Source organism: Trichechus manatus, unplaced genomic scaffold (genome assembly GCF_000243295.1).
Source record: "Trichechus manatus latirostris isolate Lorelei unplaced genomic scaffold, TriManLat1.0 scaffold00129, whole genome shotgun sequence".
NCBI lineage: Eukaryota > Metazoa > Chordata > Mammalia > Sirenia > Trichechidae > Trichechus > Trichechus manatus.
The window spans coordinates 1,093,888-1,116,082 of NW_004444065.1; the positions used below are offsets into that span (position 1 = coordinate 1,093,888).

At 36.8% G+C, this 22,195-nt stretch overlaps 1 protein-coding gene and 1 pseudogene across 3 annotated transcripts in view; one reads left to right on the forward strand and one right to left on the reverse strand.

The window, feature by feature from the left end:
- Positions 1-22,195, forward strand: part of NMD3 (NMD3 ribosome export adaptor) — an 88,707-nt gene that overhangs the window by 33,871 nt on the left and 32,641 nt on the right. For 2 of the 3 annotated variants that reach the window (XM_004384878.2, XM_023739130.1), the window contains 7 exons: positions 2,806-2,886; positions 3,638-3,766; positions 4,046-4,136; positions 12,255-12,333; positions 13,248-13,344; positions 15,297-15,414; positions 16,565-16,710. In XM_004384878.2, coding sequence (XP_004384935.1) covers positions 2,806-2,886; positions 3,638-3,766; positions 4,046-4,136; positions 12,255-12,333; positions 13,248-13,344; positions 15,297-15,414; positions 16,565-16,710 — 741 coding nt within the window. The remainder of the gene's footprint in view (positions 1-2,805; positions 2,887-3,637; positions 3,767-4,045; positions 4,137-12,254; positions 12,334-13,247; positions 13,345-15,296; positions 15,415-16,564; positions 16,711-22,195) is intronic. The other variant, XM_023739129.1, reaches the window with a different exon arrangement.
- Positions 17,347-18,474, reverse strand: LOC101351960 (40S ribosomal protein S2 pseudogene; annotated as a pseudogene).

The following is a 22,195-nucleotide window of genomic DNA, read 5'->3' on the forward strand; positions in this document are numbered from 1 at the left end:
ACCGTCTCTCCCTCCCCCTGCTGCTCAGTCTGTTTCCTCAACTTTGCTTTTTTGTTCAGGGCACCTAGATTGTCATATATAATCGATTCACTTGTTTTTTCGAGTCTTTGTTGTAAGAGGGACCACAGGAAGCGTCTGACTATCCCACCATCTTGGCCCCACCTCAGCGTCCGTTTTTTTAAATTTAGATTATATGATTGTAGAAATAATAACAGCTAAGATTTACTGATGTGCTCAGCACTGTGCTGAGTCCAGTTATGGATTATTCCTCTGAGGAGAAGGAGGCTTGGAGGAGACACAGCTGGATAAAGCTGGGCTGTGTGACTGGAGGGTCCACAGCTTAACCACTTCACCTTCCTCCTGTATGAGGTCAGAGCTTCCCCTTCAACACAATCCAGGAGCCTGCTTGTGCCCGGGGTCTGGCGAGTCACTGAGGCTCACGGCTTCCTGTGAGGGCGCTGGCAGCCTGGCTGTGTACCCCGCCCTACTGAGGTGGAGGTTTCAGGCCCAGTTCAGCTCACTTTGGGATGTCATGAAACTCTTCATGCTTTTCTTCCAGACTCCTTCTCTGTTGCCTCTTTCTTTCCTCCTTTTCCATCCCACAGAAATTTTGAGCTGCAGGGCCTCAGGCCACATAGGAGCTGGGAACCCAGAATAGGCACCTGTTGACTCAGGGCTGCCTGTGCGCAGTCACCACGGAGGAGGCTGGACCCACATGGCAGCAGGATGCTGCGCCCCCCTGGCAGGAGGGAGTGGAGGGCGTGGGGCAGTGCGGTCCAGCTTCTTGGAGGCTGCCCAGAGACCTCCTTGAGGGAGGGGATGCTCTGCAGCTGTTGCCGCCATACTCACCGCCTCATTAATTCGGATAGTAAATTTTTTACTCTCGTCATAAATGTGAAATGTTTCATAATGAGATAGTTGATAAGTGAGAAGTAGGTGTATAGACAGTGTTTTTAAGATTTGTTGTAGAAGGGAACAAAGAAGTAGGGCAGTGACTGGAGGGGGAAGTTGGGAAGGGACATGTTTTTTTGAGATGGGAGATACAGTAGTCAGTATATTTGTAAGCTGTCTGGGAATGATCCAGTACAAACGGAAAAATGTGTGAAGCTGCAAGGAGACAATTGGTGTGAGAAGTAGAAAAGAGGGCTATAGCACACTAGTGGAAGAATACAATTGTTTGTTAATTTATTCATTCAACAGATATTTAGCACTTTCTGCCAGACGTTATTTTGGAAGTCTAGAATATTTCATGGAACAAAAGAAAGATCTGTCTCCCAATGGTTGGTCTTGATAGAACCATGGGCAGTTCATCTGTGGTAACAGGAGGGAAGGTGTTGATAAATGGGAGCTTGTGGAAATTGTCTTGATTCCTTTTTTTTTTTTTTAATTGAGAATGCAGAAGTATGAGCAGTAGCAATGAGGGAGGAAGGTATTAGATGTTAGAGGAAGAGAGGAAGGTATGAACTAGTCTTCTAGGAGAGTGGGAGAGGGAATGCACTGGAACAATGTATGATTGCTTGGTAACACTAAGTATTATTTAAAGTAAGACTAGTCAAGCATAGTGTATTTTTTTTAGCTGTATCAGCCACACAGGTAAGGCATAGAGCAGGCAGGGCATTAGATTTAAGCAAAATTATGATTTAGCCAAGTGACTAAAGGTAAAGTAAGAGAAGGACCAAGGGATTTGAGAGTGCTCATGGAAATAATTTTGATGATTGACTTTGAAATTAAGCTGAGATGTCGTCGGCATTTAGAAGATGACGAATAGTGGTGGTAGGAGGAGTGGTTTGTAGGTTACAGTAGATTCAGGGATGGATTACCCAATAAGCAAGGTAGTCTTTATTTGTGTCAGAAAAATAGTACTACCTAGGTGCCCAGTCTGGATACTCAGGCATCATTCTCAAGTCTGTTCTCTTTCTCTTTCCCATATCCAGTTGTCATTATGTCCTACATTTTACCTCTTAAATAGCTCTTGGATCTTTCTGCTTCTGGTATTTCTAGTGCTTGTCTACCTTACTTCAGGTTGCCTACAACTCATGCCTAGATTTTTACAATAGCCTTCATTCTTGTTCTCTAATCACTTTTTCCCGTAACAGTCAGTGATTGTTTTGATTTGATTGATTTGATTATGTGGTCCTCGATACCCTCAGATGAACATGTTTTCATAAGATCCTATGGGATCTGGTCTCTATTCACATCTTTGGTCTTATCTCCCCCACCTCCCTTGCAATCTGTAGACTCATTCCAGTCATATTGAGCTGTGTTCAGTTCCCTACACATAGCAAACTGATTTTGGCCTTTGAAGATTGAAGATGCTGCTTACTCAACAGTGAGTTGTTGTGTGTTCAGTGCATGAGACTCCTGACAAGTGTCAACTCTTTAAAAGAGAAAAAGAAAAAAAACACCTAATATACGTAACATACAGGAATAAACCAAGTGGAAACGTTTTGTTTGTGAGGTTTCTAGTAGATAATACTCTCACTAGATCCTTTCTTCTAAAAAAATATGATTTCCATCCAAACAGCGGTACACTTCTTAGAGAAAAGGATTTTTTTTTTCTGTGCAAACCTTTTAATGTTTTTGCACGGATTATATTAATTATAGTCATTGAGTTATACTTTTAATGGTTGTTATTGCTGCTCTACCTCTGATGGCGAATCTTTCTTTAGTGATGATAGTGTGTAGTGATGCTAATCACAGATTCCTTAAGCATCTTACAAAATCTGTCTGTTGTTGAATTATTCTTTCATATTATTTCTCCTCAGGTGGAAACTTATGTTTCTTTTTGTTTGTATTCTATTGAAGGTACGGCTTGTAGATGCAGGTTTTGTTTGGACTGAGCCCCATTCTAAGAGACTTAAAGTTAAACTCACTATTCAGAAAGAGGTAAGCATAGTACATCATTCTCTCAGCATGGTTAAAGTGTAGGTAGAGAGAGGAAAGGCCTAGTGGTTAATTTATTTCATGACTAGTTATTTCATGCCTGGAACAGGTTAAAAGGAAAATAATGAATTCTTAATTTTAGCCCTTGTTTTCTTTTGGATCTTCTGCACAAATGATGAGGTCTCTAGGAAGAACAGTCATTGCTAATGATGAGTGGGCTAAGATAATCTTTTCAGTGCCATTTTTATTAGGAAAAGGACTGATGTAATTTACATCAGCTAAAGCACTGATTCTCAAACTTGCTGGTCATGATGACTCACAATAACTGAATCAAAATTTATGGATGTGAGGCCCAGGAATATGTGTATTTAAAAAGCTTCCCAGGTGATTTCTGATAGTTGGCTATTCTTGAGAAATATTAAGTTAAGGAATGTTTTCTTTTTTGAGAGTTTCATTTGTTTTTTTTTCTCCTAAGGATGAATACATATATATAATTCTTCAAATAATACCAGTTCAATTATAATTTAAATATTAATCTAATAAAATCTAGGAATTAAATTAAGCCTGTATATATTTCTTGAAATAGTATGATTCATTCAGATGACTTTACATTTTACTGGTTTATTATTGATGCCCCCACAGCATTCATGAGAAAAGATTTTAAATTAAATATTAAAGCATCTTCTATTAAGAGAAATATTTGTTATTTAACAGAAATAAAAGAATGAAGGAGTGTAATTGTCTTCTTTATCAGGTGATGAACGGTGCTATCCTTCAGCAAGTGTTTGTGGTGGATTATGTTATCCAATCCCAAATGTGTGGAGATTGCCATAGAGTAGAAGCTAAGGATTTCTGGAAGGCTGTAGTTCAAGTGAGGCAAAAGGTAATGAGAGAAGGGTCGTGAGTGAATTCTCCATCTTGTATTTTATTTTTGTCAGTGTAAACAGCTAGTAAAACCTCCTCCTTTTCCTTTTCAGATACTTCAGACACCGGGGGGGTAGTTAGATATCTGGAGCATTAACTTTTGGAAATTGATCACTGTTACATTTTAGATAATCTTTACAGTTATTTTTGTTTTAAAAAAAATTAGTGTGCTGTATCTATAGATGGTATGATTTTTTTTTCATTTGATCTATTTATCTAATAGTGCATTTATATTTAGACCTTGCACAAGAAGACTTTCTACTATCTCGAACAGTTGATTTTGAAATACGGAATGCATCAGAACACACTTCGTGTCAAAGAGATTCATGGTGAGTTAAAATTTAAAAGCATTTGAAATTATGTCAAAATTTTATTTCAACTTACGTAAGTAAGTTTTTATCTTTACTGATAATGTCTGGAATACTATTGTCCAAAATACCTTTTTCCAGAGAAGAAGAAAATCTTAGTTTTCTATCTGATCTGTCCAGTATAGTAGCCACTAGGCACATGTGGCTCTTGAGCTTTTGAAATGTGGCTAGTGCAATTGAGAAACTGAATTTTTAATTTTCAGTTTTAATTAATTAAAATTCACATTTAAATAGCCACACATGGCTAGTGGCTACTGTGTTGGATAGCACATAGCTAGAACTAAGATTTTTTTTCTTTGAAGTTGCCCCTCCCTGCCCAAGTTAGTTAGAATGTTAGCCCCTGCCGTCAGTGGATTTTGTGTGATGCGATAGCCAGATGAGTAAACCAGTGACTGCAATAATGGAGTGTAAAGTGCTGTTATAGAAAATTCATCCAGGACTTGTTTTATGCAGAGATCAGTTTCTGTTTGGGAGAAAATAATTATTTTTGAGATTTGTAAGTTCTTTTATAATGGTTTTATGTTTTTCATATGCTTAGAGGCATTTGTGATGGATGCATCAATTCAGAAGCCTAAACTCCAATAATAATAAACAGAGATATACAAATAATATAATTAGATTTCTTTTAGGTGGAATTTTAAAATTTTGCATAATTTCATAATGGCTCATTAGGGCTTGTTCTTACTGTTGATGTAGCATAGTTCTTATTAGATGCTGGATAAATATTCCTTTAATAATACTATAAAATATAAATATCCTTTGGCAAACTCTAGTCTCTTGCTATGGGTTAGTGCTGTGGGATGGTGCTTGCTACTGGTGGACATACTTTGTTTTCTTAGTGTCTTTCTAAAGTACAGCTTTTGAGATAGCTGTGAAGGAATGGCCAAATTCTTAAATTCTACTCTTCAGTTTAAAACTTTGAATTACACTGCTACTTACTGATCTGTTATTCATTTATTTTTTATGTGTTGAGAGAAGTCCTTATAAGTGTGTGGTCTTGGATCTTTAAATGAATATTTGAATGAATGAATGAATGAATATTGTAAGCGTTGCATCTGAAACCTGAGTGCATTACCAATATACAAAAGGTTATTAGTCTAAATCAGTGAAGCACAGCCTCCCATCCCATTACCTTCAAGTCAGTTCCAACTCATAGCAACCCTGTAGGACAGAGTAGAACTGCCCCATAGGGTTTCCAAGGTTGTAATCTTTATGGAAGCAGACTGCCACATCTTTCTCCTGTCGAGTGGTTGGTGGGGTTTGAACTGCCGACCTTTTGGATAGCAAGCAGCCAAGCACTTGTGGAGAAGATACCTTTCTGGCTGTTTAACTGCCTGGTTATTTGTGGCTAGCCACCATACAGAAAAATACACCTTTGTTTTGAGTAACTTTGTTCTGAGTAACTCTTTTAGGGATAATGAGACCCAAATACTTTAATGAAGGAAGCAAAACACTATTACTATAATTTATCACCATTGCAGGAATAGCTCCACACTGTTAGAATTTTTTCATAGCAAAAAGGCTTGGATACATATGGGACATAGTTTTGCAATCACTTTCAAAACCAAGTGTTGCAAGTTTAAGAACTCTTCTTTCATGCAGAGAAAGTAATTCGTCCCCCCCCCCACTGGTTCTGATTTTGATTTAAATGACTCTTGATTGTTTGCTTGTTTATTTGTAACTTTGTTTTAAAAATTATAGTTAAAAAAATTCAAACACAGAAGCATATATGGATAAAGAATCTCTACTTCCCCCTCATCCACTTTTCTTCCCCAGAGATAGCCACTTAAAACAAAAGAGTAGAATATATTGTGTGTATGTTTGTGTGTAAATTGTGGTGATAGTGGTTGTTTCGCCTCATATGTGGGATCATTCTGTAATGTTCTGTGATTTGTGCTCAGTATATTTGTAAATATTTCCACATCATTGCATATAGTTCTGTTTTATTATTTTTAACTGCTACATGATATTTGTTATATAATGTATATTTAATGATTTCCTTATTAATAGGCTTACAAGTGGTTCCTTTTTTTTTTTTTTGCTGCTGCAAACAACACTGTAGTGAATATCTTTTATACGTTTGTCTTTGTGCATATGTAGTAGTATTTCTGTGGAACTGATTTTCAGAATTGAAATTACTAGATAAGAGTATCCAAATTTTAAATTTTGATGAGTACTGGTGGATTGTCTTAAAATAGTGCCAATTTACATTCTTATCACAGTGAGAGTTCTCATTTATCCACACAGTTGCCAACACTGGGTATGACTGTATTGGCCTTCCTAATTTTTGCTGTCTTAATGGATAAAAGGAGCCCTGGTTGGCCCAGTGGTTAAGAGCTTGGCCGCTAACCAAAATGTCAGCAGTTGAAACCACCAGCCACTCCTTAGAAACCCTATGGGACGGTTCTGCTCTGTCCTGTAGAGTCTCTATGACTTGGAATTGACTTGACAGCAACAGGTTTGGTTCTTTTTAATAGCCGTTAATGTGTATCTCTGAAGTGAATTGTCCTCATCTTTCATATCTTTTTTTCCTAATTTTTATTTTGTGCTTGTTATTCAGAATATCTATCTTATTATATATCACTATACGTATGTAGAGAGAGAGGGAGAGAACAGATACTTTCTTTCAGTTTGTCATGTTTTATCTTACTGAAGGTTTTCATTCTTTAGTTCTTTAATTGTGGTTTGCGGCTTTTATGTGTTACATAGGAACGTTTCCCATACTCCAAAATTATAACCAAAAAAAGTAGTGCTTTTGTGGTTTTTGTTTTACTTCTGGATCTTTAACCTTATCTGGTAGGAATTTTACCTAAAAGGTTAACCCATTGTCTCATTGTGTCAGTACCCACTTACTGAATTGCCTGTCCTTTTCCCATTGATTCAAAATATCTTCATTATATATATTAAATTCTCCTATATACATGGCTCTATTTCTGGACTGTGTTTTGTTCTACTGCTTCTAATATGGTATGTAAATTATTATGCTTTATAATATGTACTCCTTCATTAATTTTTTTTTGCAAAATTTTCTTAGTTGCTAGTGAGTCAGAGCAGGTTCTGGAAGCAGATTGTGTGGGTTTGAATATCTGTCCTGTCATTTTTTTGCTGTGTGACCTTGTGTGTGTTTTTTAATTTTTCTGAGTCTCAGTTTTTTCCCCATCGATAAAATGGAGAGGATGATAATCCTAATTCATAGTATTACTGTTAGAATTGAATGAGCCAGTCCATGCAAACTAGTTAGAACAGTGGTTGGCACAGAAACCAAAACCCCATTGCTGTCGAGTTGATTCCAACTCCTAACAACCATATAGGACAGAGTGGAACTGCCTCATAGGGTTTCCAAGGAGCAGCTGGTGGATTTGAGCTGCCAACCTTTGGTTCGCAGCTGAGCTCTTAACCATTGCAACCAGGGCTCTGCTTGGTACATATTATTATTCAATTCTTCAGTGAAGTTTTTTACATTAAGATCTTGAATGTTTCTTGTTGGTTTATTGCTAAATATTTTATATTATTTGTTGTGGATGGGAACTTTTTCCATTACATTTTCTAATTTATTATTGCTGACATGTAGGAAAGCTATTGATCTTTTTGAAATCTCTTAATATCACTAATAGCGTACATTGATACTCTTGATTTTCTAGATAAAAAATTACTTATAAACAATAATAGTTTAATTTCTTTCCAGTATTTTTCCTCATTTTTTTCTTTTTCTTTCTTCCCCCTTCTTTGGCTAGGAATTTAAAACAGCGTTGAGTAGTAATACAGTATCAGGTGTTATTATCTTATGTTTCACCCCGAAGTATGATGTTTGTTGTCAGTTTCCATTTGATACATATACATACATACTTTTACATACTTAATGCTATTCTGCCCAATCTTGGTATCTGTTATGTTTGTGACATTGAAGAATTAAAAAGCTTGCCATCTTTCTACTTAGGATTATCTACCTTTTGAAGGTTTGTAAGAACCTGCCCACTAAGCCATCCACCATTTGGTGCCTTACTGGGAAGTGGTGTAAATGTTTTCAGTTTCTTTTAAGATCAGTAATAGTTTTCAGGTTTTCTGCCTCTTCTTGAATCAATTTTGATAGCATTTCCTAAGAAAATAAACCATTTCATCTAGCTTTTCACATACTTGGCATAAAATTAAGCATAATATATTCTCATAATCTCAAATCTCATCCACAACGGTAGTTGTGTCCCCTTGTTCCTAATGTTTGTCTTTTCTCATTTTCTCTCCCCTCCTCCTTGGTCACACTTGCCAAAGTTTTATCTATTATGTTAGTTTTTTTTTTTTAAGAATTGCTTTTGTTTTATTGAAAAGTCTTATTTTTCTTAATTTTTGCTTTGTCACTTAATTCTACTTTCTTCAGTTTTATTTTGTTTGAATTAATTGAAAGCTTAGTTTATTTATTTTCAGTTTCCAATAAATATACTTAAGGTTATAAATTTTCTTTTCAGTATCATATTGCCTCTGTAGCTACTTCCACTACCCATTCCATATTTCCTTTGCCCTCAGGAAGCACCTCAGCTGTTTGATTTCTCTTGGCTACATATGTAGGTGTGGAATTGACAGAATCATATGGTTAATTTATATTTATTTTTTTTTTAAAAACTGTCACACTGTTTCCAAAGTGGCTGTACCATTTTACATTCCCACAACAATGTTTGAGGGTTCCATTTTATTACATCTTCATCAACACTTATTATTGTCTGTCTTTTTGATTATAGCCATTCTAGGGGGTATGATGTAGTATCTCATTGTAGTTTTAATTTGCATTTTCCTAATGATGTGGTGCCCTGGTGGCACACTGGTTAGGAACCCTGCTGCTAACCAGAAGACTGGCAGTTTGAATTCACCAGCTGCTCCTTGGAAACCCTATGGGGCAGTTCTAGTCTGTCTTACAGGGTCACTATGAGTTGAAATTGACTTGACGGCAATGGGTTTGGCTTTTTTTGGTAGTGATGTTGAGCATCTTTTCATGAGCGTATTAGCCATTGCTGTATCTTCTTTAAGGAGACCTGGTGGTATAGTGGTGAAGCACTTGGCTGCTAACTGAAAGGTTGATGGTTCAAACCTAACAGTCATTCCATTGGAAAAAGATGTGGCAGTCTTCTTCCGTAAAGATTACAGCCTTGGAAACCTTACGAGGTGGTCCTACTCTGTCCTGTAGGGTTGCTATAAGTCGGAATCGACTTGACAGCAATGGGTATATCTTCTTTCAGATATTTTGCTCATTTTTTGATTGGATCGTCTTATTGAATTGTTGGCGTTCTTTATATGTTCTGGATACGAGTCTCTTATCACATATGTAATTTGCAAATGTTTTCTCCTAGTCTGTAGCTTGTCTTTTCATTCTTTTTGATGGTGACTTCTGAATTGTAAAAGTTTTAAATTTGGATGAAGTCCAGTTTATCATTATTTTTCTTTTATCTGTCATGCTTTTGGTGTTGTGTTTAAGAACTCTGTCTAACCCAAGTCATGAGGATTTTCTCCTATGGATTCTTTTAAAAGTTTTATAGTTTTAGCTCTTACACTTAGGCAGGGACAGCTTTTCCAATAAGCATATGCTCACCTTGCTTACCAGACCATCTGTAGTGAACAATTTCACATTTTTTCACCACATCAAAGATTCTGCTTCTAGGTGTGGCTGACATCTTTCTCTCTCCCAACCCCACAGCACCTTCCTACAAAATCAAAGCCTCTTTTCAAATTTACAATCCCTGATAGGGGCAGATGACCCAGTAAGCAAGGTAAGCACGGGCTTACTTGTGCTTACTTACACATCATGTGGTGAAACCCTTGTGAAATTGGTCACTACAGATTAGTAAGTAAGCACAAGTTCACTGCAGATTAGCAAGTAAGCACAAATAAGCTCGTGCTTACCTTGTTTATTGGCTAATCCGCCCCTGCACTTAGTTCTGTTGTATTGATCTGTATATTTGTCCTTATGCCAATACCACATTGTCTTGATTACTTAACTTTATAGTGAGTGTTGAAATTGAGAAGATACATGTTTTTAACCTTCTTAAAAATTGTTGTGGCTATTCTAGGTAATTTTATTATTTAGCTGAGTTATTTACAAGAAGGTCTTTAAACATTTCATGACAGGTAGGTTTGCTTTTGGCTATCCTTTCGTTGCTGATTTTTTTTGCAAGTTTTTTTTTTTTATATATATATTTTTTTGTACTTCAGGTGAAGGCTTACAGAACAAATAGTTTCTCATGAAACAGTAGTACACATGTTGTTTTATGACATTGGTTAACAACCCCACAACATATTAACCCTCTAACTTCTCAACATTTTTTTTTTTTTTGTGAAAATACACATAGCCAAAGATACACCGTTCCGAAAATTTCTACATACACAGTTCAGTGACATTGACTACGCTCTTCTAATTGTGCTGTTATTCTCACTTAAGATGAAGGCTTACAGAACAAAATAGTTTCTCATTTAACAGTTACTACAAATGTTGCCCTATGACAATGGTTAACAATCTCACAACACATCAACAATATCCTTACTCAGCCTTGGGTTCCCTATCACCAGCTTCCTTGTCCCCTTCTGCCTTGTGGCCCTTGTCACTGGACTCCTGTACCTCGTTAGTCTCATTTGGTTTTACGGGGCTGTCCACTCCCAGGCTGAACAGTGAACCTCGGAGGTTACTTCACCACTGAGCTAAAAGGGTGTCTGGGGGCCATACTCTCGAGGTTTCTCCAGTCTCCTTTAGGCCAGTAAATCTGGTCTTTTTTTTGTGAGTTAGAATTATGCTCTACATCCTTCTCAAGCTCTGTCCAGAACCCTCAGTGGTGGTAGCTGGGCACCATCCAGCTGTACTGGACTCAGTCCGGTGGAGGCCTTGGTAGCTGTGGACCATTAGTCCTTCGGACTACCCTTTTCCTTGTATCCTGTTCTCTTCATTCTCCCTTGCTCCAGAAGGGATGAGACCAGTGGAGTATCTTAGATGGCCGCTCACAGGCTTTTAAGACCCCAGACACTACTCACCAAGGTAGAATGTAGAGCATTGTCTTTATAGGCTGTGTCATGCCAATTGAGCTAGATGTTCCCCGAGACCATGGTCCCCACAGCCCTTGGCCCAGCAATTCAGTCCCTCAGGGAGTTTGGATGTGTCTCTGGGGCTTCCATGACCTTTCCTTGTACAGGTTGTGCTGGTTTCCCCAGTATTGTGTACTGTCTCACCCTTCACCCAAGATACCCCTTAACTATTGCCTATTTAGTATTCCCCCCCCCACCCCTCCCATCCCTGGTAACCAACAGAGTTTATTACATTTTGTGTGTGAACTTTTTCATGGGTTTTTACAATAGAGGTCTCATACAATATTTGTCCTTTTGTGACTGACTTATTTCACTCTCGTTGCTGATTTTTATGCTGCTGCATTGTGATTGGATAATGTTGTTTCTAGTAATTTCTACCTTTTGGAATTTATTGAATTTTTTAAATTCCTAGTTCATGATTATCTACGAATGTTCTATGACTATTTCAAAGTAGTATGTATTCTTTCTTGGGACTATGTTATATACATCTTTATTAAATCAACTTTGACTGTTGAATTCAAGTTGTCTGTATCCTTATTATTTTTTCTCAATTTGATCATTTCTGTTTTGAGGGAAACTTGTTTCAGTTCCCCACAATGATTGTGCATTTGTTAACATTTGTTAATTTTTTCTTTTTAATGGTTTTTGTTTTATTCGTTTCAGTGCAGTGTTATTAGCATATTATCTTCTTGGTAGATTGTTCCATTTATTACATAAAATGCCCTTCATGGTTCTGTTTGGTGTTTTTCTTCCCCTTTGGCACTGAATTTTATTTTGTGTGAAATTAAAATTTTGAGTATTGTTTTCCTTTGCTAGCATTTCTCAGATTTATTTTGCCCATCTTTTTGCCAGGTGAGTCTTAAATGACATCCCTAATCTATTGTGGCCACAATATAGTATATTTTTTATTTTCTAATACTTTGATTTTGTTGTTTGATATAGATTTAATTTGTAATGTCATGTTGGTGGAAGAAAATCTTATTTTGCAGTTATTCTCATGTGGGTTTTTTTCTTTTTTAAAAGATGGTCTGGATTTCTACTATTCCTCAAAACAACATGCTCAGAAGATGGTAGAATTTCTTCAGTTTACAGTTCCCTGCAGGTATGTTCTGAACCTGAATATGACTAAATTCAAGGAGCTGGGATGAGTGTAGGTCACGTTCATTCTTCAGGCTTAGACAGAGTAGAACTACCCCATAGAGTTTCCAAGGAGCAGCTGGTGGATTAACACTATGCCACCAGGGTTTCCTAGACATATTCTCTGATGTTAAAATATTTTAAACTGTAGTAGGGGTATATTTACACAACCAGTAAGTATTTATTGGATTAGCCACCTTAGGGTAAATAGTAGCCAAAGAAGTATTTAAGAATTTCATTGAGGAGCTAGAACTAAGACATATGATAATTAAGAGTAGTCCGGTGGCATAGTGGTTAATAGCTACGGCTGCTAACCAAAAGGTCGGCCGTTCGAATCCACCAGGCACTCCTTTGGAATCCCTCTGGGGCAGTTCTACTCTGTCCTATAGGGTTGCTATGAGTAGGAATTGACTCGACGGCAACAGGTTTTTGGTTTTTTGGTAGTGCAGATCCGTGGATTGTAAATATTTAAATATTAAGAGAGGATAGAGTGCTTTGAGAGGCTTCGTGGAGGATGTAGGACTTGGGCTCCAAAGATGGGGAAATTTTCATAGGTGGAGTTTCTACTGAAAGATGAGGAGATTAGTGTGAACAAAGCTCATGGGTTTTAATGGATGCTATATGTAGACTGGGTTGGTCTGAGCCAAGGCCATGTTTTGGAGATTTTTGGTAGATAAGGTTTAATAGGTACGGTATAGTCAGCTTGGTGAAAGTTTTGAAACGCAAGTGGATGAAGTTAGCCTTTACCATAGCAGGCATCAGGAAGTCATTTCAAACCTTGGACACTGATGATTTGATTTTGATGAAAAATGAATATTCTGAGTCTAGGCCAGTAAGGAGCTTGTCTTTAAATTACTGTTAACTTTTTTTTCTTAATAGGTACAAAGCATCCCAGAGATTGATCTCTCAGGATATCCATAGTAACACATACAATTACAAAAGCACTTTTTCTGTGGAAATTGTTCCAATATGCAAGGTATTTTTTTCCTCATTTAATTCATATCTGTAAAAGAGTACAAGTAATTAATTGGTTTATATGTAATTATTCGCTCCTGGTTTCCTTCTGGGGTTGGTTAAAAATTCAGAATAACTTCCTTTTTACATGATTTCTGACACATTCATCCACATTAAAAAGATGTAAAAAAGTAATTATGCTTAAAATTATAAATTGACAAGACTTTCATTTTTATAAATCACAATGAAAAGGCCTGGTTGCAATTTTTAAAGGTCCATATTTCTTAAAATTTGTGATTCTAGTGGGCATATGACAGTTACATAGAATTTTGAATACAGGAAATAACATTAAAATAAGTATCAGAGAACCACTTTGTGGAACATGTGTGCAGATTGGATTTTGGAAAGCTGAAATTAAACAATTAATTATTATAGAAATCAGAGAATCATTTCTGTGATTTAAAAACATAATCTAAATAACACATTTAAAATGTAGGTTATCAGTTCATTTAAGTGTAGTAAGGTAACAACCTTGCTTCAAAAATATAAATGAATTAAAATTCAGCTAATTCACTGTATAGGAGGCAGTGTACTAAGAATTATGTAATCTATAGGTCTCTACCGTGTAGGAATTTATATGTCAGTATTAAATTACTAATAATGAGATGTTGTAATTTATTGTGACCATTCTACATAAAGTTAGTATCAAGGTACTTTAGTATCTTAATCTTGTTCATTTCTCGTAATAACTCAGGTAAGTCATACCTTCATTTTAAAGACAAGGAAATTGAATCTTGAGGTTACATGACCTGCCCAGAGTTACATAATGTTGAAGCTAGGATTTGCTCCCAGGTCTGTGACTCTAAAGCTTTAAAGCTATTATCACTAATTTATGGTGGAGCCCAGTACCAGGGGTGAAACGATGGCTTAAAACAGGCTCATCAAACTTTTTCTGTAGAGGGCCAGATAGTAAACATTTTCTGCTCTGCCGTCTATACAGTCTCTCTTGCAACTTTTCAAGTCTGCTGTTGTAGCACAAAAGTAGCCATAGATAATATGTAAACGATTGGCTGTGGCTGTGATCCAACAAAACTTTACTCACAAAAATACTGGTGGGCCACATTTGTCTTGAAGGTTGTACTTTCCTGACCCCTAGTTTAAAACAGTGAACATTTTCCTGGCACAAAATTTGAGCACGTTAAGACCTTGTGTATTAATTGCTTTGAGTGACTCTTACAAGCACTGGAGGAATACATAATGTAAAGAGTATTTTCATTTGTCTTTGGAGACTCTTATTAAAAAAAAAAAAAATACTGGGTCAGGTACAATTAGGGACGCACAGAATGTTCCTTCAATGGAGGAGCCCTTGATTGTGAAAAGATATAGCTTAAAATAAAACTCAGATCCCTCTTACATTTTAATACAGTTTACAAACAGATAATTGCATTGATGGTTAGTATTTCCCAATGTATACTGACATGTACGCTTCTTTTGGGCATTAAATCTTTAATTCCATATTAGTACATGTAGCTATGTAAGAGAAACACTTTGTTCCTTTGAAATTTATTTTTTATGGAGATTTAAAGAAGTCATCTGGTAGATTTAGAAAACCACTTTCTTCCTGATGTTTGTAATAGTTTGCTTGGAATGTACATTGTATTGACGTATATCATGGTAAGCAAGCATTCAAACTTCAATAAAATTGAAATAAATTTAATAATAGTATAATGAATAGGCTCTGGAAGATGATATTTTTTAAAGCATTTTTATTAAATATGCCCATTTTAAGAAGATATAGCTTACTTTCTGTTCCTGTAAGATCTGATTCTTTTCTTTAGGCCCTTTGTTGATAATAGAATTAAAAATAACTTTGGTTTGGGCAAATGCAGTTGGACTAGATTTACATTAATGAGTGTTTATTAGAGACTGTTATTTATGATTTGCCTCATTTTAAATGTTAATACTTATTCCTAGGATAATGTTGTCTGTCTGTCTCCAAAATTGGCTCAAAGCCTGGGAAATATGAACCAGATTTGTGTGTGTATTCGAGTAACCAATGCCATTCACCTTATAGATCCCAACACGCTACAAGGTAAGTTTTGGGAACTATTAACAGTTCTGTTCGGTATAGCAAAATGTAGTAATTTTTGTTGTTAATTTTATAAAATGTTAACAACATTGTTTTGAAAAACTAGTTAAGTTTTTTACTATTGTTTAATACCAGTAAAAATTGGAATTAAAAAGCTTTTGGTTAGGTATTACTTATTTAGGGAAACAGTTCTGTGAACTTTTAAGAATTTACTAGTTATTATGTTCCAATAGTTTTTGTTAAAACCAACTTATTTATTTACTAGTTTAATTTTTGTGACTAGTAAGTTAAGCTTATGTCAAATTTTAGTGTATATTTAGCAAGTATTTTAAAGATGGGAACATTTGACTTTTTGTGATCCAATAGAACATTTAGTTTGAGCCTGAATTTTCACTATTTTAGATCTTTTTTTTTACCATTTCCTTTATAGAAATTGTTTTTTAACGAAGACCCCCCATATTGACAGGTATCACAGTATTTGACTGCATCTTCTTTTTGATCTTTTATATATTTTAATGGAAGTATTCGGTTACTAAAAATCGTTCTTTTTTGTTCTTATTGAGATTTTTCTGAAAGTTATTCATTATCTTTATCAGTTGAAATTCGTTTGTCAGGGCCTGTTTACAGTATTGGGGTGGACATCTGGTATCTGCCAGGTAGAATGCAGCTGAGGGGGAATCCTTAATGAAATGGATTGGCACAGTAGCCACAATGGACACAATGGAAATAGTGGACTCAGACATACCAATGATCATGAAGAGGGCAGTGTTTTGTTCTGTTATTCATAAGGCCACCACGGATCGGGGCCAACTGGACAGCAGCTAACAATAACCGGAAGCAGCTAAGAGGACCAATATGTTTCTAAAATAAAATGCGAGCACATGAAGCATCTATACAACTGATTGGATCTGATCTTATTTAAAAGGCATTTAGCTCTGTGGCATTCTGATCATAGTGACTACTTAAGATATGTGTGATACCTGATACTTCTCTTGCTTTGAGAAGTTTGGGGCTGATTTATAGGAATAAATGATGATCTTGGAGTGTGAGGTGACACTGTGGTTCATTCTAACTCCTTCCCTATGAACACATTTGACAGCTCTTTGAAATCCTTTAATTCTCCTGTTTTTTAATGTCCTACATTTGTTCTTAGTTGCAGATATTGATGGGAGCACTTTTTGGAGTCACCCTTTCAATAGTTTGTGCCATCCCAAACAGCTGGAGGAGTTTATTGTAATGGAATGTAGCATAGTCAGAAATGTAAAGCGCAGTGCAGGTGCTGGAATGATATCAAAAAAAGTAAGTTCCATCCTGCCCACCTTTCTTTTGCTGATTTATTTTATTGTTTCAGTATCCCCCTTGCCTGCTGTTTATGTGGTGTTAATCCCCAAGTATGCAGTTCAAATTATGCAAACACCACATTAGCTTAAAAATGAATTCCTTTTTTTTTTTTCAACATTTGATTATTGTGTTGAAAATGATCAGACTTACCAATTGGTTGATTTTTATCTTTAAAGTTAGAAAACTAATTAAAAAAAAATGTTTATTCAATTTATGAAAAAAGTATTCCTTTGCTTTACTTTTGTAGAAAAGGACTAACTGAGCAGGTAACCTTTGTTGACTTAAAAAAATATTTTTTAAACATTTTGAATTACAGTTACGATACACCACTAAACACTAATCAAAATATCATTATACATAAACAAAAATCTAGTCTACATTTAGATTTTTCCATTTGTTCCAAAAGTGTCTTTTAGGATTTGTTCACAGTAATATCCAATTATGGTTGCTCACTGCATTTGAATATTACATCTCTTAAATCTTTTATTTATTTATTCTTTTTTTTTATTGTGCTTTATGTGAAAGTTTACAGCTCAAGTTAATGTCTCATACAAAAATTTTTTACACTTATTGTTATGTGACATTAGTTGCAAGCCCTATAATGTGACAGCACACTCCTCCTTTCTACCCAGGTTTCTTGTGTCCATTCAGCCAGTTCCTCTTCAGTCTCTCCTTTTTTTTTCTCTCAGTCTTAATTCACTTTATCTTTCTTGTATAAAAACCACTATGTGGTCACCACAGCTGGAGTCTGGGTCCTCTGCACTGAGACACTGGTGTGGATCTTTACTAGATGGTCAATGAATTCCTGATAGGAAGACTTGGTGAACAGGGTCTGTTTCCAGAGGTCAGGAATGAGATAGCCGTAGGTCTTGGAGATGGCATCAAAGGTGGCCTTGGCGAAGTTGCCCAAGGTGGCAGTGCAGCCACTAGCTGAAGTATAGCAGTCATCAGTACTGGCCATCATCAGCAGCTTCTTGGGCACAGGGGCCAAGACTATGCCTGTGCCTCTGGACACAGGGATGAGGTGCACCAGCACAGAACCGCAGTGGCCAGTCATCTTGCAGGGAAGAGTATGGGGCTTGCCAGTCTTGTTCCCCCCAGTAGCCTTGACACACAGGGACGATGGAGAGCTTGGCCATGATGATGACCCCGCGAATGGTGGTGGCCACTTCCTTAGAGCGCTTAACACCTAGGTTGACAATGGCTGTTGTAGTCCCCAATGGCAGCGAATGCCTTGAACCTGGTCCGCTGGACAGCCAGCACATGTCTGCTTTTGCACAGGTATGATTTTCAAAACCTCATCCTTGAGGGCCATCCCCAGGAAGAAAACAATGATCTCAGACTCTTTGATGGGCAGGGAGAAGAGATAGATCACCTCCAGGGACTTGATGTTCATGTCCTTGACCAGGCAGCCCAGCTTGGTGATGGGGAGCCACTCTCTCTCCTCAACTTTGCCTCTGCTAGCTCTGCGGCCTTGGCCGCAGCCCCAAACACGGCTGTGACTCCAGCCCCGCAGGCTGCTGCCTAAGCCTCCCTGGAAGCCGCCACTGGTTCCTATCCCCAGGCCCCTGGGGCCTTCAGGCCCTCCTGGTGCACTGACGTCATCTGCCATTTGGTGTCTTCTCGGAGAAGAAGCCTTGATCTCTTCTTCTGTTATAGGTTTATTTAGTTTTTCTACCTCAGTTTGTGTTAGTTTAGGTAGGTAGTGTGTTTCTAGAAATTTGTCCATTTCCTCTGAGTTTTCAAATTTGTTGGAGTACAATTTTTCGTAGTGTTTTGTTATGATCCTTCTAATTTCAGTTGGGTCTGTTGTGATATCACCCATCTCATTTCTTATTTGGGTTATTTGCTTCCTCTCCTGTTTTTCTTTTGTCAGTTTGGCCAGTGGTTTATCGATTTTGTTGATTTTTTCAAAGAACTGGCTTTTGGTCTTGTTAACTCTTTCAGTTGTTTTTCTATTCTTTATTTCTGTTACAATCTTTACTATTTCTTTTCTTCTTTTGCTACTCTGTTTCTATTTGTTCCAGTTATAGGGTTAATGTTTTGATTTTGACCCTTTCTTCTTTTTGGATGTGTGCATTTATTGCTATAAACTGACCTCTGAGCACTGCTTTTGCTGTATCCCAAAGGTTCTGGTAAGATGTGTTTTCATTCTCATTTGATTCTGTGAATTTCTTTATTCCATCCTTAATTTCTTCTATAACCCAGTAGTTTTTGAGGAAGGTGTTGTTCAGTTTCCATGTATTTGATTTTTTTTCCTTGCTTTTTGTGTTACTGATTTCTGCTTTTATGGCTTTATGGTCAGAAAAGATGCTTTGTAATATTTTGATGCTTTGGATTCCGTTAAGGCTTGCTTTGTGGCCTAATATGTGGTCTATTCTGGAGAATGTTCCATGTGTGTTGGGAAAGAAAATATACTGGGCTACTCTTGGGTGGTGTGTTCTTTTATGTCTATGAGGTCGAGTTGGTTGATTGTGGCATTTAGATCTTCTCTGTCTTCATTGAGCTCCTTTCTAGATATTCTGTCCTTCACTGAAAGTGGTGTGTTGAAGTCTCCTACTATTATTGTCGAGCTGTCTGTTTCTCTTTTCAATGCTGTTAGAGTTTGCTTTATGTATTTTGGAGCCCTGTCGTTGGATGCGTATAAATTTATTATGGTTATGTCCTCCTGGTGTATTGACCCTTCAATCATTATATAGTGTCATTCCTTATCCTTTGTGCTGGATTTTGCTTTAGTTTATTTGGTCGGAGATTAATATTGCCACTCCTGCTGTTTTCTTTTTCTTAAATTATACTTTAAATGAACGTTTACCGAACAAACTAGCTTCTCATTAAACAGTACACATATTGTTTTGTGACACTGGTTACCAACCCCATGACATCTCAACACTCTCCCTTCTTGACCTTGGTTTCCCTATTACCAGCTTTCCTGTCCCCTCCTGCCTTCTAGTCCTTGCCCTGGGCTGGTGTGCCCCTTTAGTCTTGTTTTGTTTTATGGGCCTGTCTTATCTTTGGCTGAAGGGTGAACCTCAGGAGTGACTTCATTACGGAGCTAAAAGGATGCCTGGGGGCCATACTCTTGGGGTTTCTCCAGTCTCTGTCAGGCCAGTAAGTCTGGTCTTTTTTTGTGAGTTAGAGTTTTGTGCTACTTTTTTCTCTATTTCTGTCCAGGACCCTCTATTGGGATCCCTGTTAGAGCAGTCGGTGGTTGTAGCTGGGCACCATCTAGATGTACTGGACTCAATCTGGTAGAGGCTGTGGTAGTTGTTGTCCGTTAGTCCTTTGGACTAATCTTTCCCTTGTGTCTGTAGTTTTCTTCATTCTCCCTTGCTCCCCATGGGGTGAAACTAGTGGAGTATATTAGATGGCTGCTTACCTTGCTCTTTTTTGATTGTTGTTTGCTTTACCTTGCTCTTTTTTGATTGTTGTTTGCTTGATATATATATTTTGTTTCATCCTTTGAGTTTTAGTTTGTATCTTTGAGGCTAAGGTGTGTCTCTTGTAGGCAGCATTTAGATGGATCATGTTTTTTTATCCATTCCGCTACTCTGTCTTTTTATTGGTGCATTTAATCCATTTACATTCAATGTAATTATTGATTGGTATGCGTTTAATGCTGTCATTTTGATGTATTTTTTTTTTGTGGTGTTGACAGTTTTTTTGTTCGTTTAATTTTCTGTGCTAAGTCGTTTTTCTTTATGTGTTTTCATTATTGATTTTGTATTTGCTGAGTCTTTATGTTTTTCTTCTTTTTTTATTTGATGGGTAGATTTGTTAGTTTCTTTTGTGGTTACCTAAAAATTTACATCTATTTTTCTAAGTTTAAATCAATCTTTTTATTTGTTGATATTGCCTTAACTTCCTCTACACATGAAAGTTCTGTAACTACACTATTTAGCTCCTCTTTTATAATGTTGACATCTTTTACATGTTGACTTCTGTTTCCCTATTTTCAGTGTTTTAGCTTTGACTTATATTTGTGACTTTCCTATCTGGGTGGATATCTGGTTGTTCTGTCCTGTGTTCTAGCCTTAAGTTGTTAATCTGATATTGTTGGTTCTCTAGCCAGAGGACGGCTTTAATATTTCATGTAATTTTGGTTTGGTTTTTACAAATTCCTTAACTTCTGTTTATCTGAAAATGCCCCAATTTTGCCTTCATATTTGAGAGACAGTTTTGCTGGATATATAATTCTTGGCAGGCAATTATTTTCCCTTCAAGGCTTTATATGTGTCATCCCATTGCCTTCTGAACTGCCTGGTTTCTGCTGAGTAGTCAGAGCCAAGTCTTACTGACTCTCCTTTGTAGATCACTTTTTGTTTATCCCTGGCTGCTTTTAAAATTCTTTTATCTTTGGTTTTGGCAAGTTTTATTATGTCTTGGTGACTTTCTTTTGGGATCTACTCTGTGTAGGGTTCAGTAAGCATCTTGGATGGATATCTTCTTGTTTTTCTGCCAGCAAATCTTCAACAGTTCTGTCTGTATTTTTTGTTATCCTCACCTTGTTGTGGTACTCCAGTCACTTACAGGTTATTCCTCTTGATAGTGTCCCACATAGTTCTTAGGGTTTCTTCATTATTTAAAATCCTTCTATTTGATTTTTCCTCAAATAAGTTGGTGTCAAGTGCTTTATCTTCAGTCTCACTAATTCTGACTTCCATTGCATCAGTTCTGCTCCTATGACTTCGTATTGAGTTGTCATATCTGAAATTTTATTGTCAGTCTTTTGGATTTCTGTTTGCTGTCTCCCTGTGGATTCTAGCAGCCTATTAAATTTGTCATTCTGATCTTGTATAGCTTTTCTGAATTCCTCTATTGCTTTCTCTGTGTGTTCCTTGCCTTGGTCTGAGTTTTGCCTGATCTTCTTCTGATATCTTGAAGAGCTCTGTATATTACTTTTTTGAATTCTGTCTCTGGTAATCCAAAGACATTCCCTTCCTCCAGGAGGTTTCCTGGTTCTTTGTTTTGGTTGTTTGCTGGAGCCATCTTGGTCTACCTCTTTATGTGATTTGATATTGTTGACTGTTGTCTCAAAGGCATCAATAAATTCTATTTATTTAATGTATGTTTGCATACCGTGTCCTAGCGTTTTTTTTTTTTAATTTTTTTATTGTACTTTAGATGAAGATTTACAGAACAAATAGTTTTTCATTAAACAGTCAGTACACATATCGTTTTATGACATTGGTTAACAACCCCACAACATGTCAACACTCCCCCTTCTCAACCTTGAGGACCTTTTTTATGGTGAAAATATACATAGCCAAAGTGACACCATTTGGAAAGTTTCTACATGTACAATTCAGTGACATTGATTACGTTCTTCCAGTTGGGCTGCTGTTCTCACTGTCCTTTTCCAAATTATTCGATCACCATTATCTTCAACTCACTGTCCCCTAGGCTTCCCATCAAACCTTTTGAGTTGCTGTTGTCAATTTGATCT